Source organism: Felis catus, chromosome D4, assembly GCF_018350175.1.
Source record: "Felis catus isolate Fca126 chromosome D4, F.catus_Fca126_mat1.0, whole genome shotgun sequence".
NCBI lineage: Eukaryota > Metazoa > Chordata > Mammalia > Carnivora > Felidae > Felis > Felis catus.
This window is the reverse complement of record NC_058380.1, coordinates 90,976,714-91,004,388: the sequence shown is the minus strand read 5'-3', so window position 1 is coordinate 91,004,388 and position 27,675 is coordinate 90,976,714. Positions and strand designations below refer to the sequence as shown.

Genomic DNA, 27,675 nt, shown 5'->3' with positions numbered 1-27,675 from the left:
CTGAATTCATGAATCAGTTTTAGTGTTTTGTTTTGTTTTTTTTTTTTTTTTTGTTTTGTGGAATCTTTTGGGTTTTCCATATACAATATTGTGTCATCTGTGAAGAGTGAAAGTTTGGCCTCCTCCTTGCTGATTTGGATGCTTTTTATTTCTTTGTGTTACCTGATTGCTGAGGGTAGGACTTCCAACGCTGTGTTGAATAACAGTGGTGAGAGTCTTGGTATTTTAATAGGAACTTCTGGTCTAGCTAATACTTACTGTAATTTCTGGCATTCATTCATTCATTCATTCATTTAATTTTAAACATTTATTTATTTTTTCTTTTTTGAGAGAGAGAGAGAGAGAGCGAGCGAGCGAGCGAGTCAGGGCGGGGCAGAGCGAGAATCCCAAGTAGTGAATCCCTCTATGCTGACAGCCTGACTTGGAGCTCGAATTCACAAACCGTGAGATCGTGACCTTAGCTGAAATCAGGAGTTGGACGCTTAGCTGACTGAGCCACCCAGGCACCCTCAAATATTTCTTTTTAAATTTCCTTCGTTGCTGTCTTTTGGGTTGATATTTGTTTTAGTTTTCTCATTTCCTTTCTCTTCACTCACTTGGAGGCTACATACTCCTCTTTGTCGCCTCCAGAGGTCGCTCTGTGATCTGGTGTGCAAGTGTTGTGTCCTTGGTCTTGAGACAGGCGAGAAGAGGGAGCTGCAGGTGCCGGGGAGCGAGGGAGGGAAGGTGCGCTGGCCTGCTGAGCTCCGGCGGGGAGACCTGTGGAGGCCTCGGGTGCAAGTTCAAGAGAAGCCTGGTAGGACTTGGGGACAGCCGAGGCGGCCTCCCAAAGTGGTCACAAGGGTTGGTTCTTGGCAGTGACAGTGGTAAGTAGCTAATCTGACAGAGGACAAGCCTGTTGGAGAGAGGTCAAGGGCAGCTGGCATGGCTATCGAGGCAGTGACTTCGGATGCTGGTGCTCTGAGGGAGGGGGCTGGGAGTCAGTACTCCAACCGGATGTCCTCTCATCCTTGTCCTGTGGAGTCACAGAGGGTGTGGCTTATGCTTCTCTGAGGGTGGCCTGGAGGCCCAGTACAGTGTGGGACTGTTGTAGGACAGGGATGAAGCAGGAAGTGGGGGCAGGTCACCCCAATGGGTCTGTTTGCTGCATGAGGTTGAGTGAGGGGGCCACCCAGGCTTCTCTTCACTCTCGGAGACTGGTATGGAGGGCTTCTTGGGAGACGTTACCCTGGATTTGGAATTCTAGGTTGCTGGTTCATTTCTCTTGCTTTGTTTAAGGAATGATTCCACTGTCTTCTAGTTTCCATGCTTGCTTTTTAAGAAATTAGCTTGTCGTTCCTTTTAAAGGACTTGTTTTCTCTTTGGCCTTTTTTTTTTTTTTTAATTTTTTTTTAAAGAAATCTTTTTCTCGTTTTTAATGTTTACTCGTTTATTTTGAGAGAGAGAGAGAGAGCACGCACAAGCATGGAGGGGCAGAGATGGATAGAGAGAATCCCACGCAGGCTCCGTGCTGTTAGTGCAGAGCCCGATTTGGGGCTCGAACTCACAAACCTTGAGATCATGACCTAAGCCAAAATCAAGAGTTTGATACTCAACCAACTGAGCCTCCCAGGCGCCCCTGGCCCTTTTTTTTTTTTTTTTTTTTTTTTTTTTTTTTTTTTATGTTAAAGAGTGTGTGTGTGAATGCGTGTGTGTGTGATGCATACAGAAAGGTCCTTAAGGTAGGGGTGCCTGGGTGGCATAGTCAGTTAACTGCCTGACTTCGCTCAGGTCACGATCTCACAGTTTGTGACTTTGAGCCCCGCATCGGGCTCTGTGCTGACAGCTCGGAGTCTGGAGCCTCCTTGGGATTCTGTGTCTCCTTCTTTCTCTGCCCCTCCCCTACTCACGATCTGTCTCTATCTCAAAAATAAACATTTGAAAATTAAAAAAAGTAAAAGTCCTTATGGTATAAGCATCCTGTTAATAAATAATCATAAATGGCTCCCACCTCACCCGAGGTCAGGACACAACAGAGCCTACCCCCTGCCAGAGGGGCTGGCTCTCCAGCCTCTGATGGTGACAGCCCCCATCTCTGCACTTCTCTGGTTTGACCACCTTGCAAGCACCCGCAAACCATGTGGCTTACCCGTGTTTGCCTCTCAGCTTTGTGCTCATGGAGTCCCACAGTGGGGATTCTTCTGTGTCTGCCTTTCAGTCCAAGGGCAGAAGCCTGCCTTGTGCCCGTGACCACTGAGGGAGGAAGTGTGCCTGAGCTCTGGTCCCCGGGCCTGCCTCTGCTGCCCTCCTGTGAGGTGCCATCCTGGGAAAGCAAGTGGGAGCAGGAGCTCTGTGCTGGTCTGCAGCTTCTTGTGGGTCTTAAACTGTTGCAAAATAAAATGTTACTTATTGTGGAAAACCAGCCCTTTTTAGTGTTGTTTTCTGTGGCCTTCTGGGCTGACCTGATTTGTAGGGCTTGGCTCCACCTGCCTGGATTCTTAGCCTGATGTTTAATTCACTGGCCCAGGCTGCTCACCCTCTGAGCTTGGGAGCCTGTGATTTTGTGTATTTTTCTTCCTTTAGAACCTGAGCTTTTCTTGAGATTCCCCAGGAAAGATATGAGGCGGGCTTTTCTAGTTTGCCCTAGTCCAAGAGTGTTGTTCCCTGGAGACTCCGCTTTTGTGGGGTGTCTCCCACCCCACCGTGTCCACCGGGCAGGCTCTGGCTCTGCGCCCTCTCTCCAGCCCCAGAGCAGCACTAAAGCCACCGCCGTCTCTCCTGGGCTACTGTCCTGCCAGGGTCTGAGAAGTGTCCTCTCCCAGCCAGGAGCGCCTTTGAAGAGTGGTTTTGATACCTTCCCATCTGTTTAATTTTCATCCTCGGGTCTCACTGGGAGCAGCAGTTATTTCATTTGGGCCCCGGTTCTCTGCAGTGTGGCGTGCCTTGCCACGTGTGGCTGTTTGAATGTAAATGACAAAGTTAAACGAAAGGAAATGTGTGCCCCTCTGGCCTCAGCTGCACCTCCCAAGCTCAGGGGCTGTGTGTTCGGGGCGGCTGTGCTGGGCGCAGACGGAGAGCTCCAGTGCCAGCACTGGGGATGTCCGTAGTGTGGGCACCCCTGCCACTGGGCACTCATAGCAGCTGCCCTGTCCTGGGTCCAGGTGTGTGTGTCCCCACTGACAGGCCACCTCCATCTGCTCCCCAGCTCTGGGTGCCTGTCGCCCTGTCCTTCATGTGTTAGTGTTACTGCCATGAGCCTATGAGGTGTCTTCTAACACAGAAAGGTGGGTGTTCTAACAGTCACAGAGCCCGGAGGGGAAGGACAGAGCCACACCTGTTGCACTGACCCCTGAGCCTAGGGACTGCCATGGACTGCACACACCCACACAGGATCTTGCACACTCTGCACGCTCTCACAGGGGCCTTTTGGGGAAGAGGGGTGGGGGTTGGGACCTGCCTGGACTTGGTGTGTCTGGCCTGGAGCTTCTACTAAGTCCGTCCTGCTGGATGGACTGGAACTTTTCCCTGGGGACCTGCTTCCCTGTTCTCACCATTCTCTCTGGGGGAATCCCGTCAGTCACGTGGGGATCTCCTGGTTTGACTCTCTTTTCTCTGTCTCCTCCCTTTGTCTCGCGGTCTTCCCTACCTTTTCCTGGTGATGATCACTTTTTTCCGGGCTGACTGGCGTGGTGTTGGTTCTGGATTGTGTGTTCCAGTGAGGGTCTCTGTGCTTGTGTGTGGGCTTGGTCACTTTTTGCTCCTCCTTTCGCTCAATCATGCTGGGAACTAGTTGTGAGTCCTCAGACCTGCCCCTGAAATCTCAGGGAGGGCCTGGTCCTCTGACCCCTGACTTTCAACTCTGCTTGTGGCCAACAGCCCCATCCTGCCCTCTGGAATTTGGCAGAAGTCTCCTTCGAGGCTCCCTGAGTCACCTCAGCTCGCTGGTTTCCCTGTGCAACACTCTGGGTCTATTTAAAAATTTCTTAACTCATTTTTAAAAAATTTTTTTCTAATGTTTATTTTTGAAAGAGAGAGACAGAACGGGAGTGGGGGAGGGGCAGAGAGAGAGGGAGACACAGAATCTGAAGCAGGTTCCAGGCTCTGAGCTGTCAGCACAGAGCTCAACACAGGCCCCAAACTCACAAACTGTGAGACACGACCTGAGCTGAAGTCGAGCACTTAACTGAGCCACCCAGGCGCCCCACTCATTTTGTTATTTTTGTTTTTAATTGCTAACAGCAAAAACAATACTATTCTTAGCCTTCTCCTAATAAGTATTTTATAAACTAAATACTAGCTTTTGGTATGTCAGTTTAAGAAGGTGGAGGTTTTTCCCCCATGGGGAAGAAAGGTTTCAGTTGTGAGATAGCTGATTTGCTTCTAGCACACGACCTATTTTAAAGTTGGGGGCTTAAGTTTCACACAGACTGAAGTTTATCTACGTGTACTTGCTAGCTCATTAGTTTTCCAAGTACATGCTCTATTGGGAGAATTAGAAATTGCTTCAGAATACATACTACTGGAGATCAGTTTTGGTTCTGCTTATTTTGTTTGGGAAACATTAAAACAGCCAGAGAAAGAGGTCACTGAACCAGAGTGTCCTTTGGTCATTGTAGGCCAGGTGACGGCCTGCCTCCTGGCCCAGCCCCACTGAGCGGTCCCTTCCACATCCCTTCTTTGCCTACTTTGGAAGGTTTTCACTTCTTTTTAATTTCTAAAGGTGTTGTCACTAACGTGCTTTAAACACTTTCTATCAAATTGGTTGGAAATGAAAATGCTCTTTTTAAAAATTTTTAAATGTTTATTTGTGTGTGAGAGAGAGAGAGACAGAGCACGAGCAGGGGAGAGAGGGAGGCACAGAATCCGAGGCAGGCTCCAGGCTCTGAGCTGTCAGCACAGAGCCCAACTTGGGCCTCGAACCCATGAACCATGAGATCGTGTCCTGAGCTGAAGTCAGACACAACCGACTGAGCCACCCAGGGGCCCTGAAAATGCTCTTCTTGAACTAAAGATTTGGCAATAATAGAACAATCATGTCTTTGAATTCGGTTCTGAAGACTCAGTTATAGTTGGTCATTAGAAATGATTTTTTAACGTAGCTCACGAGGTCTTAGCACTTGCAAGTGTCTGAAGTGTCTGAATATGAGCCAGGTGGGGGCTACCGTGGCGGCTCCCCCACACCTGAACTGTCCTGTGTCACCAGGCGGGCGCGAACATTGACACCTGCTCAGAAGACCAGAGGACCCCATTGATGGAGGCGGCAGAAAACAACCATTTGGATGCAGTGAAGTACCTCATCAAGGCCGGCGCCCTCGTGGACCCGAAGGTACGCTACCTGGTCTGAATCCCATTCCAGTTTTGTGTCGAAATGTCTCATAAAGCTGAGCCGGCGCCGGTTCCTCGTTGGAGCAGCTTCAGGAATTGGCAGCCGGCAGATGTCCACCTGGTACTCCAGAAGCAGTTGTCTGCTCTCCTTGCGTGGTCACGGGTCTATTTGGGAGAACACTAGTGAGCACTGGGTGTGCCGTGCCTGGCGATAGTCACGGCAACTAGTAAGGAGTCTGCCGTGCCCAGTCTCTGCCTCCTTCATTTTGTACGCTTTTCCTCTTCTGACTTTAACTTAGAGCAGTTAGACACCCCACTCCAAAAGAGCATACAAATTGGGAAGAAGAAGTAAAATGATCTCTGTTCATAAATGGTATGATTTTATATGTAGAAAACCCTAAAATCCCATCCAAAATCTAGAACTAACAAATGCATTCAGAGAAGTTATACAAAGTTAATACAGAAACATCAGTTATATTTTTATACACTTGAGATGAGTTATCCAACAAGGAAATTAAGAAAACAATTCCATTTATAACAGCATCAAAAAGAGTAAAATACTAGGAATAAACTTAACCAAGGACACGAAAGACTTACAGACTGAAAACCACAAAACATTGCTGAAAGAGATTAAAGAATTGACTTACGAACATGGGAACATGTCCTGTTCATGGGTTGGACGAGTGAATATTGTCACAATGCCAGTACCGCCCAGAGTGAACCACAGATCCAGCGCAGTCCCTGTCAGAATCCCAACGAGTTTCTCACAGAAATAGAAAAGCGCGTCCTGAAACTCCTACGGATCTCAAGGGACCCTGAACAGCCAAAACAACCCTGCAAAAGAACACAGCTGGAGGCCCCACACTTCCTGACTTCAAAACCTACTACAGAGCTACCGTAATCAACACAGCGCGGTGCTGGTGTGAAGACAGAATGGTCCAGAAATGAACCCTCAGATGGATAAAGTGATCTTTAGGAGGGGGCCAAGACCACTCAGTGGGAGGAAAGGGCCATCTTTTTAACAAATGGTACCAGGAAAAGGGAATCTCCACATGCAAAGGAATGCAGTTGGGCCCTTACTTTAGACTGTTTTCAGATATTAACTCAAAATGGATCAAAGATCTAAATGTAAGAGCTTAAACCATAAATCTCTTAGAAGAAAAGATAGAGGAAAATCTTCTCAACATTCATTGGATATGGCAATGATTTCTTGTATGTGACACCAAAAGCACAGACAATAAAATTAAAATAGATAAACTTCATCAAAATTGAAAATTTTTGTTTGTCAAAGGGTACTATCCCAAAGTGTGAAGAGACAACTCACGGGATGGTAAAAATAGTCCTAAATCTTGATAGGGGATTCCTATCCAGAATATATAAAGAACTCCTACCACCCAATAACAAAAGTCCAACCCAGTTCAAAGATGGGCAAGGAGTTTGAATAGGCGTTCCTCCAAAGAAGCTCTATAAGTGGCCAATTAGCACACAACAAGATATTCAGCATCACCAGTCATCGGGGAAATGCAAGTCAAAACCACAGTGAGTCACCTCTCCCGCTTCGGGCAGCTATTATCTAAACACGGAAAATAAGTGCTGGCAAGGTTGTGGAGAAACTGGAGCCCTCGTGCACTGCTGGCAGGAACGTAAAATCGTGCAGCTGAGTGGAAACCTGTGGTGGATCCTCAAAAACTTAAACTTAGAATTACCATGTGATCCAGCTGTTCCAATCAAGAAACTGAAAGCAGGTGCATGAATCAGTGTTTGCTCCCCCATGTTCTCAACAGCATTGTTCACAAAGCGAGAAGGTGGAAACGGCCAAGGTGTCCCCCTGCGGGGGGACAGGTTAGTGAAAAGTGGTCCGTGTGCATTGTGGGTCATCGCTCAGCTGCGAATGGGAAGGAAGTCCCAGCACCAGCGTTGTGCTGAGTGAGAGCAGCCCATCACAGCACTCATCCTGTAGGATCCACTCCTGTGAGGACCCAGAGTCATCAAATCTAGACGCTGGAAGTAAGTTAAAGGATACCGGGGGCGGGGCCAGGGGTGGGGTGGGGCGGGGCGGGGCAGGGCAGGCGTCCCTTCTTAGTGGACCCCACGCTTCCTTCCAGGGTCCGCACCCACGGTGGCACGCTACCACTGACTCGTACACTTAAAGGTGACTAAAATGACAAGTTTTATGTTGAGTACCTACACGTGGATTTGTTTAGAGCCACGATAAAACTATAAAAACGATCTCATGGTCTTTCACAGTGTCACACAATTTTCCAACAAAAAACTTACACTGTTGATAGTACTTTATGAGCTTCCTTTTTCCATCAAATTATCACTTTTTCTGTCATTAAATATTATCTTATCACATTATTTTAAGTGGCTGCATTGTATTTCATATTATATTGTCATTGTATTTCATGATGTAACGTAATGGTATCGTTTTTAGTCAGATTTACTTATTGCCTAATATTTAGTTTTGAATTTCCATTATACACAGTGCTTCAGTAAAACGTTTTCTTAGCTAAGTTTTGGTACATGTTTGGTTTCTTTTTTTTAAAAAATTTTTTTTTTCAATGTTTATTTATTTTTGGGACAGAGAGAGACAGAGCATGAACGGGGGAGGGGCAGAGAGAGAGGGAGACACAGAATCGGAAACAGGCTCCAGGCTCTGAGCCATCAGCCCAGAGCCCGACGCGGGGCTCGAACTCACGGACGGCGAGATCGTGACCTGGCTGAAGTCGGAGGCTTAACCGACTGCGCCACCCAGGCGCCCCTGTTTGGTTTCTTTAGGACATATTTCTGGGTGTGGAATTGTTAGATCAAAATATATAGTCATTTTTAAGGCTTTTTATATTTTTTTCTGAAGGGCACCGAGAGTATGTGAGCACTCGCTCCTGTCTGCTCTTACCAATGCCGACTATTAGAGATGTTTTTAAAAAATATTAATTAACAGTTTGATATACGAAAATGGTTTGATATACGAAATTTATTTTTTTACTATTTTAATTCACTTGTCTTAAAGTGAACACTTTGGTGTATAGCTATTCATACTTACGAATATTTTTTCCAGCTTATGTTTATAAAGTCTTTTGCTTTATTTTTGGTGGTTTTTGCAATCTGGAAACTACTAGTGTATAAATATAGCTATTTTTTAAAAATTATTTTTATTTTTATTATTTTTTAATTTTTTTAAGTTTGTTTATTTTGAGAGAGAGAGGGAGTGGTGAGGCACAGGCAGAGAGAGAGAGAGAGAGAGAGAGAGAGAGAGAGAGAGAGAGAGAGAGAGAGAATCCCAAGCAGGTTCTGCACTGTTAGTGCAGAGCCTGACGTGGGGCTTGAACACATGAACTGTGAGATGATGAGCTGAGCTGAAATCAAGACTCAGACACTTAACCAACTGAGCCACCCAGGCGCCCCTGTAGATAGCTATAATTAATCCTCTGTGTTATGATGGGTTGGGTGAGTCTCGCATTTACCTCATTCGCTGATGGGTTCACAGGAGCCAGCGCCCAAGCTAAGCACCAATGCAGAGGCAAGAGGTTAGTGTTCAGGGCTTTACAGAAGCAGCAAGAGCCTGTAGACAAGGACTGGAGAAGTATCTGTGGCTTGAGGGGAGCAGGCATCTGAAGTGGGTGACTTGTAGACGAGCTTGGCCGTAGATTGGGTGTAGTGGAAGAAAGCGGTCACTGAGGTTGAAGACTGATCATTGAAATTATTCAGTCTGAAGAAGAGGTTGTAGGATAGTTTCCAACTGATGTGTAATTGGAGTCCCAGAAAGAGGAGAGAACCTGGTAGAAAAAAATTATGTTGGGAAAAAAATGGTCATAAACCTACCAGATTTGGTAAGAAAACAATCTACAGATCCAAGAAGCTGAAAAAACCCCAGACTGGGTAAATTCAAAGACTACCTCACCTAAGCACAGTGTGGTTAAAACTGTCGACAACTGAGAACGGAGAAAGTCTTACAAGCAGCTAAAGAACAGCACGTTACATGCAGGCGGGCAGCATCACAGCGAGCCACCAACTTCTCATCTGAAACGATGGGGTAGAAAGCTCAAAAAATTGTCAGTCCAGAAGACTGCATCCAGTAAAAGTCCCCCTGCAAACGAATTGTGTAATAAAACATTCCCAGTTGAACAAAAGCTGATAGGATTTATTGGTACATTTGCCCAAATAGGGTTGGGAAAGCCCGGGAGTCAGCCCAGGAACCGCCCCTGGGAAAGACTGTTGTTTTCTCTAAATTTCCGAGAAGATAGGGGTGCCTGGGTGGCTCAGTCGGCTAAGCGTCCAGTTTCAGCTCGGGTCGTGATCTCACGGTTCGTGGGTTCGAGCCCTACATTGGACTCTGTGCTGACAACTCGGAGCCTGGAGCCTGCTCCAGATTCTGTGTCTCCCTCTCTCTGCTCCTTCCCCGCTTGCATACACGCGCGCGCTCCCTCTCGCTCGCTCTCGTGCTCTCTCTCTCTCTCTCTCTCTAAAATAAACGTTAAATTTTTTCTTAATTTCTAGAAGATAAAAGACTATTTAAAGCAGAAATAATATCTGTACAAGGTGCAGTTCATACCAGTTTAGAAGTAAAATGTATGCCACCAACAGCACCAAGCAAGAGCCATGAATGGAGCCCTGCTGTTGTCAGGCTGTCGTTTCTGCTGTGGGAGGCAGTAGGTATCAATCCAAGGTGACCGATAAAGAGAATAACATCGTCGTCCCCAGAGAAAGCACAAAGAAAATAATTTAAAAGAAATAACAGCTTTAAGGACAATTTACGAAAATCGAGTAGAGGCGGTAAGATGGGATCCTGAGCAGTATTTGTATAACTACAGGCAGGAGAAGAGGAGTAAACAGCAGTGGTACAAGGAGCCCTGTCCCTGTCCGTGGTGACACCACGTGTGAAGACTGAACACACCAGGACCAGCGGTGTGCTGCTGCAGGGTGCTTGCGTTATTGGAGACACAGCTGGAAACAAAAAGGATGGAGAATGTATATCATGCAGATGATAAATGTGAGAATCAAAAGGAAACACTTTTAAACTTCTGTAAGAGGAAAGATTATCTTTGTGATTGCAGCATAGGGAAAGGTATCTTAAGACACAGAAAAGTACAAAAATGGTAAAGTTAAGTGCGTTAGAATTAAGAATTTCCAATCAACAGGATGTCACAAAGTTCACAAAAGGCAGGCTACACACTCCCAGAAGATTTTGCAGCACACTTGCAAAGGATTCATACCCAAAACTCTAAGGAAGTCCTACAAATAAAAGAATCCAAAAGAAAAACAGGCAAGGAATGAGCGGCAGTCCTCAGAAGAGGAAGTCGGAGTAACCAGCAAACACGCGGAAGGCGCTCAGCCTTTTGAAAACAAGCCCGAGACCCTGTTGTGTAGCCCTTGGATGTGGTGGTGCTCAAAGGTTGGGCCGCCCAGAGGAGCCACAGCGCCCCCTGCGTCCCTGTTGCTGGGCGTGTGCCCCTGCCCCCATGATGTGTGAACAGGGGACAGTTTTGCAATCTCAGTGCATCTTTAAATAGCACAAAGTCAAACAGAACACTTGAGAACAAGGCAAGCCTTTAAAGCCAACAACCGTACGTTTTTGTGTTTATCATACAATTAAAATTTTAAACACCAGTAATAACGGGATTGGACTGTGTGGGTTTTCTTGAGAAAAGTGGGTTTACTGATTAACTTCAGTCTGGATAAGAAGTATGTATTATATGTATGTGAAAATCTAGGATTACTGCTCTTAGGGTTAGAAACGGAGAGAAAGAGGGAACAAGGAAACATGGTCAATATAAAGATGGGAGCCGGGGGGGAGAGAAGCAGAGGGGCCCGTGAGGAGAAGACGGTGGGAGTGTGTCCGCGTGGGTCCTTGAGGTGCGTGCACAGGAGGGATCCATCTGTGAAAGATGCTACCTCAGGTTGGCACTGAGCCTGGCTGTATAAATGGGGCGTGAATGGTCCCCCAGCCCTCCCGGAACCCCCGAGTCTCTCCTGGAGCTTCCTGAGTCCAACCTCTCCTCTCCATGAGTCCGACCTCTCCTCTCCAGTGGTGGGTGGCTTTTGTTTTGTTTTGAGGTAGTTCAATTAATGGGATATATTTAGCATGCCTGAGGAAGCAGAGCTGAAAGCTAACAGGGAGATGTGCCCAAGCAGCCTCAGGAAACAGAACACGCTCAGTCAGCCACCAGGACGTGTGTGGGGCTGCAGGGCAGGCTTTGCCCCTGTTCTGGGCCCCTGCTCTTCCCTGCCATTTATTATTTTTAATCCTGTGGCGTACAGACAGTGATTACTGCCTCGTTAGCACTGCTTTAAATGTGCAGTGGCCACCATTTCTTGTAGAGGTCCTGATGGGTACTGTGGCCCTCTGGTCGTGTGAGGAGTGCAGTGGCTTGAAACAGTCCCAGGGGCCCTGTTGGAACAGAGGGACAGGTCGCCGCACCTGGCCACATGGAGAAGCCTGGGGTGTGCCACGGCCTGTCAGACCGTGAAGGAAAGGGAGGGACAGCGGTTCACATGTGTGCCTGCAGGCTGTCTGCAAGTGGAAGGCCCTTTGCCACCTGAGGCCTCGTCCCATCGGCGTCAGAAGCTCGGGGTCTGGACCCCAGTGGTACAGCCTCTGAAAATAACCCCACCCTCTTCTGCCTGGGCTCCTTATCGTTGTAGATGGCACCTCCCCTCTGTGGGGAATGAAGGTTCACTGTGGCCATGCGCTCAGGGCCTGGCACGCTGTAAGTCATGTCATTTCTCTGGATCTAAATGGCATTTGTGTTGCAGGATGCAGAGGGCTCCACCTGTTTGCACCTCGCTGCCAAGAAAGGCCACTATGATGTGGTTCAGTATCTGCTTTCAAATGGACAAATGGACGTCAACTGTCAGGTAAAGCCACGTCCTCCACTTACCGACACTCTACCTGGCTGGTTGGCCAGAGACCCCAGTCTCCTTTGGAGCAGTCCTGGCTCCCTGCCTGTTTTCTGTGGCCCCCCTTGCAAGGCCTCGGAAGGCCTGGCCTCACTCACCCTGGCTGCCGCCTCCCCAGGCCGCCCACCAGTTACTCTGAGAGCTCATCCCGCAGTGACCTCTTGGGCCACCGTAGTCTCCTGGCCTGGGTGAACATGTCACCATCTGAGTGGGGTCCCTGACCTCCTGTATGCCGGGTGCCCTCCCTCCCGTGGTGCCCATCTTCCCACCTAGTGGCTCTCAGGGTTCCAGGGCAGGGTCTTTGCGTGACGAGTAGTCCTTGGCCTGAGGAGGTCCCATGTGTGTCAAGTGAGTGAGTGACTCGGGAGAGCAAATGAGGGAGCTTCCCTCCCACTTGCTGGGGCCCAGACCCCTCTCCTCCTACATGACTCTGGGCTCTGGGAAGGCTGTCTTGGCATCGCAGGCTCTGCCCCATCTTTTAGGAGTGTCATTGCCTCCAGCCCAGCTCTCTGCAAGCCACCCTGACAGAGACCCTCCCCAGTGGCCTAGAGATGTGGTTCCCTGCCATGTGCCTCACGGCCCACCTCTGCTCTCACAGAGTCCACGGGCTAGACCCCTACCCTGTTTCATTTTCTACCTCCCATTTGGTTGGGTTTTGAACATTTCCTCTCCTGGGCTGGGCTGGCTCCACGAGGCCAGCTTGTCCCTGCAGTGTCCCCAGTGCCCAGGCGGTGCCCACAGCCAGCCTGCAGGGAGGGCCTCGCTACAGTCATGGAAGCTGCATATCTGCCAGAGAGATGTGGCAGCTGGGGGTGTGCAGGGAGTCGTTTGAGAGGTGCTGGGGAGGGTTGAGCTTTCTGCCACCAGACCATGAGTTGGCAGCGTGATACGCATTTCCTGAGGACTTGCTTTTCCTGGTTTAAACAAAACTACCCACGACCAACTGAGTAAGGAGAGACAGGCCTGGGTGGGTGGAGTGGTAGAAAGCCGACTGGTCAGAACCACGGTGGACCCTACAGATGGGGTCAGTCTGCGAAGACTCTCTGCCGTCTGCCCTTCAGGAAGAAGCCAGAACTGCGCACAGCCTCCGTCAGTCTCTGGGCTTGGATTGCTTTCCGTCCGCAGTTCTTGGCAGCCTGCTCTTGCTTCCTCCTCGGGGTCTGTGTCACTAGGGCCAGCACTTCCCACCAACCAGACTTCTGGTCTCTGAGGGTCGGTCTGGTCAACAGTGTTTCTGGTCCAGGGATCCAGGCAGGTGCACTCAGGTGTGCGGGGTATTGTCCTGGCAGTGTCTGTCCTCCAGGCTGGAGAGGGGCGAGGTCCCGCAGAACCATCTGTCCCCCTCAGAGCAGAGGTTTGTGAGGGTCACACTGGGTGGTTCTGGCTCCGTCTTGCACCCACTGAGATGTCTGGGGCTATACCCGGAGCCTTAGTTTCCTCACCAAGAAAATAGGAACTTGGTCTGGCTCCCGCCTCTTGGGGCCGCCTTATAGGTCCTCAGTGAGACTGCTCTTCATGTTACTTGTCTCTGGGAGCTGTGGTGAATTGTAGGGCTTTGTGTTTTGTTTTGTTTTGTTTGTTTGTTGAAATTAGGATGATGGCGGCTGGACACCCATGATTTGGGCCACTGAGTATAAGCACGTGGAGCTCGTGAAGCTGCTGCTGTCCAAGGGGTCTGACATCAACATCCGGGACAACGTGAGTCTCTGGGTTTCGCTGGTCCTAAGCAGGTCCTGGAGGAGGATGGAGAGACCAGGGCGTGCAGAGCTGACAGCTGAAGGTTCTTTTTCTTGGAAACCTGACCAAGGCTCTGCCCTCTTTTTCCATGTTTTCAGTGGCCCCTGGACCCACTGTGGTTTCCTCAGGTTGTTTTGTGTGTTGGCCAGTTGCTGGGTATAGATTGAGGGGCGGAGGTTCCTGAGACCTGCCCGTGGGTGGTACCTGCCTATTTAGAGGCGCACCTGGATTAAGGAGCCCAGGGTGCACACCATCCCTGTGCAGATAGATGTGTGAGCGCCGGCTCCTTCTGTGGTTGCCACCATACACTCAGACCACGAGAGCTAAGGTGCTGGTATTGAAGGCTGGTTTTGTGGGACAGATTTGGTCTCAGAAAATGGGGGCTTGGGGCCAAGGTCCGAAGACTCACCAGTCACTGTGGGAGTAACCTCCTGGCAGCCTGTGTGTCAGTAGGCAACTCCGGTTAATTAATTAATTAATTAATTAATTAATTTATCTATGTATTTTTAAATTTATTCAGTTATTATATTAGAGAGAGAGAGAGGGCACACACGCACAAGTGGGGGAGGAGCAGAGACAAAGAGGAGACACAGAATCTGAAGCAGCTCCAGCCTCCGAGCTATCAGCACAGAGCCTGACGTGGGGCTCAAACCCACGAACCACGAGATCATGACCTGAGCCGAAGTCGGACGCTTAGCCAACGGAGCCATCCAGGCGCCCCAACTCCAGTTAATTTAAGAGGGCATTTCGGGGAAGGTCACTGGGGACCTGCTCTGGAGAAAGGCAGAGGGACAGGGTTCCCAGGACAGACACAGTGTGCCCTGCAGAGCTATGTCCACTGTTACAGAGTGTCACCAAAAGCCATAAATAGAAAGTCTAGCCACAGACTCATTGAACTGATAACGAAATAAGAAAGCAGGTTGGCAGTAAGAGTTGATTGTTCCAAGCACACCGTTCAGTAGCGTGCAAGTCAGCGTGGAGCCTGAGCGTCCAAGGTAGGGAGGCAGGTGGCCTTTTCCGGTTCTGAACCCTGAGCGGGACAGGGCTCTCTAGACCCCCGCTTGAAGAAGGGGTGGGAGCAGCGAGCACCACCTGGTCTCTCATTGTGGCTGCTCAGCATTGGGACCCTTTCCTGCATCTGTGAGCGGGTCTCACCCTGCCCAGAAACGTGGCACACAGGCCGGGATCTGGACCTGCAGCGCGTGGCTCGGCTACGGGGTGTTTCTGTTCGTGTCCTCAGAGCTGGTGTGAGTACGATGACACCGCCTGAAAGGGACCGGGGACTGGAAGGTGAGGATAAAGGGAAGGGGTGTGGGGAGGTCCCTTGTGGCCGCAGCAGAGAGCAGTCGCGACCTGCCCTGCTGATGCTTTGTGACGTGGTTAGGCCAGTTGCAGCCGTGTGTCCTTGGGCATGGTGCCCCTCGTGCAGCTGTCTGGGGTCGGGGTGCGGGTGTGTGGGCAGCACACGGCCTCACAGAGTCCAGTGGGTGTCAGTGCTGGTGCTGATGGCGGTCCTCGGGAGTCAGAAGGATTGACGAATTGCGTGTCTGCGGGCCATATGACGACGGAACCACGTTTCACCTTGACAGTTTCATCGTCGCGCTAGCGGCAGACTGTACCGTGGCAGGTGTACAGTGACACGTACACCTGAAATAGATGCTTGTGAGCCCAGAGTCCACCACAGCCACACCAGTGCATGACACTCCTTCCCAGTTTCCTCCTGCTGCTTTGTAGCCAGCCGCCCGCACCGCTTTCTGGTCCCGTGGGGGTTCTCTGTGAGCTTGGTGTTCCGTGGGTAGATCCCTGCGGTGTGGACGCTGCTCAGGCAGCGTTGGTCTGGCGGTCAGTGTTCCGTCGTGTGGACAGATCAGCTCACTCGTCCCTTACCTGGTCATGGACATTTGGGTCTTCTGGGTCTGGCTCTCACACGTGGAGCCGCTGTGAACACGCACACAGGCAGGCCACACATTTGCATGGCCACATGCTGTCATTTCCCTCAGGTGACACCTGGGTCCCGTGATGTGTGTGTGCTCACGTCTGTGAGGACACCGCCCAGCTTCTGGAGCGGCCACGCCCTTCCCAGTGTCCGAGAGCTGCTCCTTCCCCCTCCCCGGGCCTCAGCATGGTCAGTCTGTGTCCTCTTCTGGGAGGGGTCTGCTCACATCTGTTGCCCATGTTTTAGTGGGATGTTTATTGTTGTATCCTTCAGTTTTGAAGGGTTTAGTACATTTTGTGTACAGGTCCTCTGTATCAGATGGTTTATAAACCCTAACAAGTAAGCAGATGGTTTTTAATTTTGATAAAGTCCGGCTTACCAATTCTTTTCTTTTTTTTTTTTAATTTTTATTTATTTATTGAGAGCGAGGGAGAGAGAGACAGAGCACAAGCAGGGGAGGGGCAGAGAGAGAGGGAGACACAGAATCCGAAGCAGGCTCCAGGCTCTGAGCTGTCCGCACAGAGCCCGACGCGGGGCTCGAACTCATGAACTGTGAGATCTTGACCGGAGCCAAAGTCGGACGCTCAACCGACTGAGCCACCCAGGCGCCCCACTTATTTTCTATTTATAGGTCATGTTTTTGGTGTTCTCTTTAAGAGTTCATTGCCTAACCTCAGATCCCTTTCTCCCATGTTTTCTTATAATAGTTTTTAGTTTCAGGTGGTCATTTTCATAGATGGTAGGAGGTGTGAATCAAAGTTCTGTATTTGTGTGTGTATGTGCGTGTGCGTGTGGATGTGTAGCTGAAAGTCCTCCTTTCTCCACAGAATTGACTTTTGTCCTTTTGTCCACATGTGCGGGGGTCCACACCTGCCTGTCCTCACACCATTGCCGTGCTTTCCCAATGCTGAGAAAGTGCCACGAGGCCCGTCGAGACATTACGCATAGCACAGGAATCTTCCAGAGTGTACCCCTTTCTCCCAACCTCATGCTGTTGCTCTCAGACATTGTACTGATGCCACAGTACGTACTTTGTTGAGACTGTCAGAGATATTTGGGAAACACTGAAGAAAGTCTCAGAGATCCGCTTGTTTGCTTAGGTCCTTTTATCCAGGGTCATTTTTCTTCTGTGCATCTCACTTCACTCACTGTCCTGGGCACCGGTCTGCCCGACACCAGTGCCCGCAGAGCCCTTTTCCTGCCCTCACTCGGGGGATGTTTCGCTGGGTGTGGAACGGTGGTTCACAGCTCCTCTCCATGCTTTCCTCACACTGCCTGCATCCTCGCCAAGGGGTCTACCACAGGGGACTCTCGGGGTGCCTTGTCCTTACTTCTCGGTGTTCGGCACATCTGTTTTCTTTTGGCTGCTTTTCGAATTTTCTCTTTGTCACTAGATTTTGGCAGTTGGATTAGGATGTGTCTTGTGTTACTTGTGTTTGTGCATGGAAGGTCAGTAAGGGTATAGTGAGCTTGGATTAGTAAGGTTAGAGTTTTGTCAGATTTAGAAATTTTTCAGTCCATATTTCTTCCAGTAATTTTTCTGCCCACCCCCACTTCATAAGGGTCCCCGTTCTGTGATTAATCAGCTGGTTTGACATTGTTCCACAGCTCACTGATGGTCTTTTCATTTTCCTAAATAATTTTTTCACTCAGGATTGCAGTTTGGCTGATTTTAAAGCCATTTCGCTGGTTTTATTGCAATTTTGCTGTGTTTTCAAGCTCAGTAATCTTTTTTTTTTCTTTTTACACCCTATGATGCTGTTAATCTCCTCCAGTATGTTCCTGTCAGACACTGTAGTTGTCAGCTCTGAAAGTTTTGTTTGTAACCTTAGGTTGGATGCCAGACATGATGAAGTTTACCTTGCTACGAATTTCTTTATTCCCGGAAATGTCTTGAATCTTGTTGTGTGTGCAGTGTAGTTACTTGGAAACAGTCTGATTGTTTTGGGTTTTACTTTCTAGGTTTATTAGGTGGCTTCAAGCAGATCTCAGCCCAGGGCTGCTCATCTCTCCTCTGTGGGTACTGGCACTGAGCCCTCTATGCCTGGGCTTTGTGGTGTGTCCTTCTGGAGGTCAAAGGTGGGGATGTCCAGATCTCCAGAGGCCTCTTTCCCAGCCGCACAGCCTGCTGTGCAAACCCCAGCCACCTTTTTTGTCCCCTTCTCAGGGATACAGTCCTTCATCATCTGAAAACCAGTATTTCACACATTTTGACTGTTTGGCTCTCTCAGGCGGGCGGGTGAGTCCAGCTGGTCCCTCTGGCTCCGTCTTTGCCAGAAACAGAGTGCCGTCTATCGCTTCAGATACGTGGGTCAGGCCTGTTGTGACACAGCAGGCAGACCTCTGTGAGTCTGGGGCTGCATAGTCCCATGCTAGGAGGAGCCTTGGTGGCAGGGACAGTCTCAGCATGGAATTCTGGTTATAAAATCATAGATCCTTCTGATGAAGGAATGAGAAAAGAGGTCCCCAAGGAAATCACATTTTACTCTGGAGATTGCAGATGTGTGGAAGATGGAAAGATCAGAGGGGAGGAAGGCGACTCAGAACAACGTCCAGGAAAGGAAGCCCCAGGCAAATCCCGGCTTTTCACAGAGTACCACGGAGGAGTCTGTAGAAAAGCCTGTGCCTGGGGCCAGCAGCGATTTGCCAACTGAGAGGACCACACAGTTTTGTTTTACTTTTATGTTTCCTACAGTTCATTGAGCTGAAAGCATTGGATGCACTCAGAGTGTGGGGATTGTCTGCGAGCCCAGGAGCGTTACAGGGGGTCCCCTGGGCAGGAGAGGGCCAGGAATGGGGCGTGCAGAGTCACGTAGCCAGCACATCAGCCCCGTGAGGGCGGACACGGGGCCGAGTGGGGCAGGCACTGTGCTGAGCTCTGCCTGGGTGCCACCGAGCCCCCCGTGGCGGTGTCAGAGTGAACAGCCAGGCTTGACTTTGGTGGTGGCTCCTGTGAGAATCTCGGGGTCCCCCAGGGGTGGGGACCCTTGAGCGGTGCACACTTTGCCGGGGGAGCAGAGAGCGCTTCCAGGGCAATAAATGTTTCTGCCACCTCTGCGGGTTAAACCCTGAGTCCAAGTCAGAGAAAGAAAAAGACTCAGACTTTAACTTCCTTGTGTTCCCGAGGAAGAGGTTCGCTAGAGGAGAGGCTCCATGAGTTGTGACGCGTGAGCTCAGCGGGCTGCAGGACGGTCAGGGCCGCGGGCGCGCCTCGCCACCCGCAGTGAGCACGGGGCGGCCGCCTTGCTTGTCCCCAGTGTGGCTGGCTAGCCGTCGTGGGCTGTCCTGTGGTAGGCCGCTCTCCCTCCCGGCGGTGCCGCACCCTCCCTGTACCACGTTCCGCACGGGCTCTCCGGTTTTCTCCCTCTCGCGTTTGTTTTCAGAACTATGGTGTGGTGCCCTAGTAAACTTGCTGCGATCATTGAAAATCGTTTCTATCTTGTGTACAGCACAAATGGTTTTTTCTCATATTTGATTTAAAATTTTTATTTTGTAGAGGTTTTCGGGAAGTAAAATTTTAATGCGGTCAAATTTGTCTACTTTTGTCTTTTTCAAATCTTACACAGGTATCGTCCTCTCTTGTGATTGTATTTCTATTCCAAAGTGAATATAATTTTAAAAATGAGATAAAGCACAGTACTCCCAAATGTGATGTTAATAATGTGTTGTGTTTAGGTTGGTCTTATTGCAGATGATTTTTTTATTCAATTTCCAAAATATTCAGTACTGTGCATTACTTTTATAACAAAAATGAAACAAAAAAGGAAGTGCCCTCGGCACTCAGACGGGTGCTCTGCCCTCCTCTTGGCGCGCTGCGCTGTCTGTCCGTGCAGGAGGAGAACATCTGTCTACACTGGGCTGCGTTCTCTGGCTGCGTGGACATAGCTGAGATCCTGCTGGCCGCCAGGTGTGACCTGCATGCCGTGAACGTGCACGGAGACTCACCCCTGCACATCGCCGCCAGGGAGGACCGCTACGCCTGCGTCCTGTGAGTGGCTCTGCTGCCGTGGCCCCTGCAGGGCTCCCAGGGTGGGCGAGGCCCTCCGAATGGAGCTCCTTCCCCAAGCGGGCAGAGGCGTGAGTCTCCCAGTCTGCGACTGAAGTCAGCATGGTTCCTTCTGGTTCAGGGAGGATCGTTGTGAAAAATCCCCAAATGCTTAGGTCAAGTTGTCCGGCACCTCCGGTCTGGGGCGACGGGCCGGCCCTGCTCGGGAGGGGTGGAGGTGCCGGTGCTGCTGCTCGCCACTCGCCAGAGCTGTTCCCCGTGTCACTCACACGTGGCTGCAGTTGGGGTCCTAGGGAGCCGCTGTGCTCCCAGTGGGAGCTCAGAGATGAGGAGTTGCCCTGTGGTGGGGGCCGGAGCACCGCGCTGCTGCTCACCGTGCGGTTCTGACTCGCATCAGGCCCTCGGAGCGCCTCCCAGCCCCTGACCGTGTCCTCGGCCACCTGGGTGTGCTTTACCCGTTCATCCTTGAGCGTGCTTTTAAGTGGGAAAGCCAGGAAACCTCAGATACGTCCTTAGTTCCTTACACGCTCTTCCTGACGAGAAAACTAAGGTGACTTTTGATTGTAAATGTGGGAGAAGGAGTAATGGAGTGCATTCCTGGTGAGTCAGGCTGATCTTTCTAGAAGCTCTGGTCAGCAAAGCTTAATTTCGAGAGGAGTGGTGTACTCTCTGTTTTTACTGACTAGAGTCACTTCATAAATCTCATCCTCATGCCTTTAAATTAAGATCTGAATGTTTTGTTGGCTTACATTTTTCCTTTTAGCCTCTTTCTTTCTCGGGATTCAGATGTCACCTTGAAAAACAAAGAGGGAGAGACGCCCCTGCAGTGTGCCAGCCTCAACTCCCAGGTGTGGGACGCTCTGCAGATGAGCCGGGCGTTGCGGGACGCAGCCCCCGACAGGCCTGTCCCGACGGAGAAGACGGTGAGCAGGTGAGGAGGCCGTTCTGGGGCAAATGGTGACACGTGGGGGTTTAAGAGTTTGAAACAAAAGCTTCTCTTCAAGCTGAGGCGTTCCCGGGCCCGAGAGCAAAGTGCCTGGCCCAGCCCTCAGCGGCTGCCCTGTTGGGGCGTCACTTGTCACCGCGAAAGGTAACGTCCCCCCTTTCCGGCGGCAGAGACATTGCTCGAGGCTATGAGCGAATCCCCATCCCGTGTGTCAACGCTGTGGACAATGAGCCGTGCCCCAGCAACTATAAATACGTTTCTCAGAACTGCGTGACGTCCCCCATGAACATTGACAGAAACATCACCCATTTGCAGGTCAGCGGTGCTGGCGGGTGGGGGGGCCGCGGCGGGCCTTTGGGGCCCGGGGTCCACGGATGTTTCCCCAAGAAGACCCGGCCCTCACAGCAGTTGTCTTCCACCAAAGAGCTGAAAGGCAGATAAAGATCCTTCCTGAAAACGGACCCTGTATCCTGTGTTGGGTCCCTAGCCCCCAGGGCAGTGCCGAGCATCCCCTGGTGATTGGTAGTTTGTGGGCCACGCTAGAGCGAGGAGCCCGTCCTGTGCCTTGAGGGGCCTGGCTCCTGCTGAAGTGAGATGTGTGCCCTCAGGGCTGGACCGTGGCTCGGCACTCTGCCTTTCCCTGTTGGGCAGCGTCTGGCCTCGAGTGCAAGCCTGGCAGGATTTCCTTCACGTGTCCCTGTCTCATGGCCCCACGTGTCTGACCACCCCCTCCTCTTCTCCTTCCTGAAGGCTCTTCTTCCAGAGCCCCTGGTGCAGGCTGGCAGTGTCTTAGAGGCTGGGTGTTCTCTTCTGCCCACGTGCCCTCTTCCTCAGGGCTGCACACCCCCTGGTGTCCCTGAGAATGGAGATGTTAGGGCCAGTCACCTTTCTTCCGCATGGGCGTGGCTTTCAGAAAGCACGTGTCAGGTAGAGGGGTGGTTTTGAGAGTCGTGAGGCTGTGAGCAGAGAACAGCTCTCCCGTGTGACGCACGGTCTCCCCACAGTACTGCGTGTGCATTGACGACTGCTCTTCCAGCAACTGTATGTGTGGCCAGCTCAGCATGCGCTGCTGGTACGACAAGGTGAGCCTGCGGCTGGGGCGTGCTGTGCGGTGAGTCCCCTCCGACCCAGGACGGTGCCCAGCCGGGCTGGGGCAGCTGGGGAGATGAGGAGAGGGCTCTGAAGGCCAGCATCCAACATAAGAAACTTAAATGCTCTTGGAGTTGAGAGTTCAGAGGTCATCGGTGGGGGTGGAAGCCAGGGTGTCCTGGGGTGGGGATGAGACACACGCTTGGAGGGGAGACCATGGCAGATGGTTGTCTCCAAAGTCACCTTGTAAGGAAAGGGGCACGGGCCTGGGGCTGGGGTGCGTGTTCTTAGCGAGGCATGGCTGTGCCGAAGGTGAGCAAGAGCAAGCATTCTGAGGAAAGTTCTCAGTGTTCAGAATGGCCCTGGTGTGTCACCTGATGGCTTGGCCGTGGCCAGGTCCCCGTCATGGCTGTGATCCTGTGGGCTGCAAGGCCGAGAGTGGGCAGTGGTCCAGGGGGCACCGACCCCTTGAAGGAGGCGGAGAGGCCTATGGGCTGGTGGCCTTGCTGAGGCTGAGTGAGTTCCAGGGAGAAGGAGGGAGGCCGACCACGGCAGGTGTGGACTCCTGCTTTGATGCTTCCCATCCAAGGCATGAACATGTAACTTTATGCTCTTACCCAGCTACGAAGTTTGACCAGAAACCATCCTTTTCATGATAAGGTTTTTAGTTTGTAAAACTGTGTTGGTGTCAGTTTATTTAGCATGAGTGGCGAGCCGTGCTCGGTCCTGACTGCACGTCTGTCCCCAGGACGGCCGGCTCCTGCCGGAGTTCAACATGGCGGAGCCGCCCTTGATCTTTGAGTGCAACCATGCCTGTTCCTGCTGGAGGAGCTGCCGGAACCGCGTCGTGCAGAACGGTCTCAGGTGAGCGTGAGCCCTGGGAGCCCCTCCCTGGGTGCAGGATTTTAAGCCCTTCAGTAGAGTGATGTCAGGTCTGTTTTCCAAGTTTGAAAGTGATTCTGGTTTCTCACGAAGTTCATTGTATTTATGTGTATTCCATACAGACAGGGGCACAGTGTGTTCAAGTGCATCTGCGTGTTCACAGTAGAGATGAAGAGATGCTGTCTCCTTTGAGTCCCGTGTCCTCTGGCCTTTTACAGGCTGGAGTAAATAACATGAGAGTCCTGCTTCCAAGCAGCTCAGTTGTGGGTGAGGCCCACTGAGCTGGGGCTGGGAGCCAGGCTTGGTGTGAGCACTGCCTCTGTCTCCCAGTTAACATGCACACAGCAACTGTTAGGGCCACTATTGTTTTATTTTAATACTCAAACCATTTCTGAAACATCCCGTACTGTCTGCGTGTCTCTAACAGCGACAGTGTGATGGTGTTCCGGTACAAAACATTTCAGACCACGTGGGTGCCTTGTTTTTAAGACACTCGGGGTACTTGGTCCAGGGAGGTCTGGCCAGCACCCTTTGCACTGGCCAGGCTCGGACCCGTTACCTGAGCGTCCCCTGGCCGTGAGCCTTTCCTCTGTACACGAGCTTGAGAATTAGACCTCTTTCCGCCCTCTCAGCTGTGAAGGGGATTTACGTATGACATCAGTCTAGTGTCACAGTATCAGCAGCCAGAGAGTGCTTCTGACCAGCCCACACGTCCCTGTCCCCTGTTGACAGGACATCCTCTGGGGGAGGACAGATATGCCCTTCGTCCCCAGGACCCCTGGACACACCAAGGGGCAGGTGGGTCCCAGTGGCCCTGGGCCTGGGAGAGGTCCCCATCTACCCTGAGGGGCATGCCGGGCGTTAGCCCCTTTGCCCGTCATCACAGCCTAGAGGCTTGGCTAGACCTATCCCTGTGTTCAGATGAAGGAATGGGAGGGCCGGGGGCTGTGCTCCACGCGCTGGCATTCGGGCCCAGTTCTGAGGCCATCTTGCGCTGACTGAGTGCACACCGTGGACATCAGTGCGAGAGTCGCTGCTTCTTTGAACGTGAAGCTCTGAGGTGCTCTCCAGTTAAGAAGGCAGTATCTTCCACTCTGTGTGCTGCTGTGGCTGGCAGTGTAATCTGCATGTGAGCTGAGCTTTGGGGAACTTGGCAGTGAGTGGCTGACCCTGTTTTCCAGGGCGAGGCTGCAGCTCTACCGGACACAGAACATGGGCTGGGGCGTGCGGTCCCTGCAGGACATCCCCCTGGGCACCTTCGTCTGCGAGTAAGTGAGTGCCTGGGTCGCCCCAGGGCTGCCGGCAGCCTCTGCCGTTTTGTGGACAGCAGAGCTGTGCCTGGGACTTGCGGGTATCCCTGAAAACCAAGTTCATGTTGTCTCCACCCCTCACCTACCTCCTTGGCTTTTTGCTTGCACTTAGGCTCTTACCAGGTCATGGCTCATTCAAGATGGTACCATTCAGTGGTTTCCAGGGTAGGGTCACTGTGGATCCCTGGTCGGAGAAGGGGTTTCTGTGTCGCCCTTTTCTGGGTCCTGAAGTTAAATCCTAGCTCAGTCCCTGGCAAAATTTTCCAAAATGTTTGGCGACAGTTTAGAGGGCCCCACCATGGCTGCTGTGCAACCCGTCCTGCCATCAGGGGCAAGGCAGTGCTGTCTGGTGTTCTCACGCACATCTTGCTTCCTGCAGGTATGTGGGAGAGCTCATCTCTGACTCGGAAGCTGACGTTCGGGAAGAAGACTCTTACCTCTTTGATCTTGACAATAAGGTAATGTGTTTGGAGGGGTTGGGGTGTAGAGCAGATTGCAAGCGTGCAGCATGGGAGTGGTAAGGAGGCTCGCTCACACCAGCCCCGCTCTGCGCTCGGGAGGCCTCTGGGCTCATGCAGAGAGTAGCCTGTCTCTCCTGAAGGTGCTGAGCCCGGATGCACCAGCCCTCTGAAGCCCCGCTGCTCATGGGATTAGAGCCCATGGCCGTCAGAGGGCAGGGGGCTCACGGTGACAGGCAAAGTGGGAGCAAGACTTGTGTGAGGCATCAGGGGTTGCATGTGTGTCCCAGCTGCTCTCCTGGTTGTGGGGACAGTAGTTGGACCCTGGTCTTCACTCCAGGATCCAGGCTTCCGGGGACTTTTGGAGGCAACCTCAAGCTGTCCTTGCCCTACCCTGGTACCTGTGTTGTTTTCGGTTTGTGACTTTCCTGTTTAAGAACTTGCAGAAGCAGTCAGGGTAGAAGTGGGGACATGGGGCTCTCTAGCCAGAGTCCTGAGTAGCTGCCCTGTGGATGAGGACTGAGCCAGGCCCGGACCTTCCTGCCGTGCCCACCCCAGCCCTGCCCTGCAGGTGGCTCTCAGAGAGCCAGGCATGTGAGATCTGTGTTTCACGAAGAGAAACCTACATCCTGGGAGGTTGCAGTGCATGGGCACTGCCCCACACCCCTACCCCAAGACTTCTGGGGCGCCCCAGTGACCCCATCATGTGTGCACGGTGCAGTGAGCCATGCCCCGCCCCCAGATCCTCTTTGTGTTTCTTCCTCGGTCTTCTGCCTTTCCTCATCTGTTGAGCTGTTTGCCTTTTATGGTTTGTAGCAGTTCTTTATGTGTTCTGGGTCAGATGCTCTTTTGACATTTGTGTCTCGTGGATCTTTTCTGTCTGTGGCTTGTTTAGTTCCTAATGATGCCTTTTAACGAATGGAAGTTCTTTTTTTTTGTTTTGTTTTGTTTTAGAGAGAGAGAGAGAGAGAGAAAGAAAATCCCAAGCAGTCTCTGTGCTGTCAGCGAAGGGTCTGACACAGGGCTTGATCCCATGAACCATGAGATCATGACCTGAGCCAAAACCAGAGTCGGACACTTGACTGACTGAGCCACCCAAGCGCTCTGGAAGTTATTTTTAGTGCAGTCCAGTTTATCAGCTTCTTCCTACATACTGTGGGGTTTTGTAACGTCCCAGTAAAGCCGAGGTGTTTTAAAGGGTGATCAAAAGATACACATCTGTGCTATTCCCCAGAAGTTACACTTGGCCTCTACGTCACTTTACTGTAGGGTTAAGCTCCCCCCCCCATATCTGTATCTGCCTGACTCAGGACCATTTGTTGAGAAGATCACCCTTTTCTCCACTGCTCAGTAGTGCAGCTTTTGTCATAACGCAGTGTCCTTGTGTGCCTGGGGCTTCCCTGTGTCCATGACTGTCTTGGCTGGGCTGTGCCACATTAATCATCCTAGTTTACATCCTCTGACGCTGGGGTCTTTGGGAGTGTCTTGATCTTCTTGGTTTCCTTCAGTTTCTATATAAGTTTTAGAATCAGCTTGACAAGTTCTGCAGAACCCCTGTAGGGATTTCATTAGGGTGGTTTAACCCGTGACACAGGGGTCACTGAGGGTCTTGCCACCTTCTTTTCTAGGGTGTGTCACTCCACTTGTTTGTCGTCTTCAGTTACCCCCAGTAATGTTTGATGGTGTTCTGTGGTGGGATCCTGTAGATCGTTTGTTGTATTGTTTTATCTAATAGGTTTTTGATCATTTTACTTTGGGGTCAACTTTATTGTAATTAATTTACACGCAGTGAACTTTAAGCATGTGATTTTGTTTTTTACAAATGTGTGTACAGCCTAATCACCCCCACAGGCAAGATCTGGAACATTACCCCAAAGGCACCTGTGCCCCGATATGCCCCCAGCCTGGTTGGCCACGGAGCCACTGTCTGTCTCTGCTGGTGGGTTTTTCCTGCGTTAGAATTTCCTGGAAGTGGAGTCAGAGCGTGTGTTCCTCTCTGTCTGGCTTTTCGTGGGCCACCCAGGTGGTGGCAGATCCTGTGACCCACCAATACCCATGCTGGGTTGTGCTACCACTGTGGATGGACCTGGATATTTCCAGATTATGCTGTTAGGAGTAAACCTGCTGTGAATCTTCATAGACTTGTTTTTTTGTGGGTGTGAGTTGTATTTTCCTGGGCAATTCCTGGGAGTGGGATTATTGTCATCTGGTAAAAGTATACATTTAATAACTTACAAAGAAGGAGCAAGCACTTTCCCAAAGTGGTTGGACCACTGTACATTTCCACCAGCAGCAAAGGAGAGTTCCAAACACTGTCATTTTAATTTGGCATTTTCTTGATGATTATTGACAGGAGCATCTTTTCACATGCCGATTGGCCTCCTTATGTCTTCTTTTGTGCGCGAGTTTTTAAAATTTGTTGCCCATCGCTTAATTGGGCTACTTGTTTTCTTACTGGGTTGGAAGGGCTCTTTACAGTTCCTGATTCGTGACCTGTGTCAGACACCTGTATTATCTCCTAGCCTGTGCTTCTTCATTTTCTTTTCCTTTAAAAAAAAAATTATTTCTTTATTTTGAGAGAGTGAAAATACATGCGCAGGTGGCAGAAGGATAGAGAGAACCCAAGACACCGGGCTTGATCTCGTCTCCATCTCATGGACCCTGGGATCATGACCTGAGCTGAAATCAAGAGTCGGACCCTAACCGACTGATCTACCTAGGTGCCCCTGTGCATCTTCATTTTCTTAACGATGTCTTTCGTAGAACAGAATAGTTTTTTTATGGTTTAGTGCTTTTTGTGCTGTTAGTAATCTTTGTCTATCACAGGTTGTGAAGATTTTCTCCTTTTTCTAAAATTTTTATATTTTTAACTCCTAGATCCATGATCCGTCTTGAGTATGTAGTTTCAGATAAGGCTGGAGATTTCTGCTTGTCCGTGTGAATATACAGTTATTCCAGACCAGCCAGCCAGTCAGCCGGAAAGGCTTCTGCTGGTAGGTCTGTGCCTGAACTGTGTTTTGTTCCTTTGATTTATCTGCTGACCCTCAAAGCTGTACCACTGTCTCTTGACTACTGTCAGTTCAGAGTAAATATTGACACCAGGTAGCTCC

At 50.7% G+C, this 27,675-nt stretch overlaps 1 protein-coding gene across 9 annotated transcripts in view; it reads left to right on the top strand.

Annotated features, from left to right (window-relative positions):
* Positions 1-27,675, top strand: part of EHMT1 (euchromatic histone lysine methyltransferase 1) — a 153,387-nt gene that overhangs the window by 120,089 nt on the left and 5,623 nt on the right. For 7 of the 9 annotated variants that reach the window (XM_023243147.2, XM_023243148.2, XM_023243150.2 and 4 more), the window contains 10 exons: positions 5,183-5,305; positions 12,058-12,159; positions 13,795-13,899; positions 19,708-19,862; positions 20,644-20,811; positions 20,997-21,141; positions 21,831-21,908; positions 22,664-22,779; positions 23,979-24,065; positions 24,487-24,565. In XM_023243147.2, coding sequence (XP_023098915.2) covers positions 5,183-5,305; positions 12,058-12,159; positions 13,795-13,899; positions 19,708-19,862; positions 20,644-20,811; positions 20,997-21,141; positions 21,831-21,908; positions 22,664-22,779; positions 23,979-24,065; positions 24,487-24,565 — 1,158 coding nt within the window. Of the gene's footprint in view, positions 1-5,182; positions 5,306-12,057; positions 12,160-13,794; positions 13,900-15,102; positions 15,229-19,707; positions 19,863-20,643; positions 20,812-20,996; positions 21,142-21,830; positions 21,909-22,607; positions 22,633-22,663; positions 22,780-23,978; positions 24,066-24,486; positions 24,566-27,675 lie in introns of those variants that run through there. The other 2 variants (XM_045043138.1, XM_045043139.1) reach the window with 2 other exon arrangements.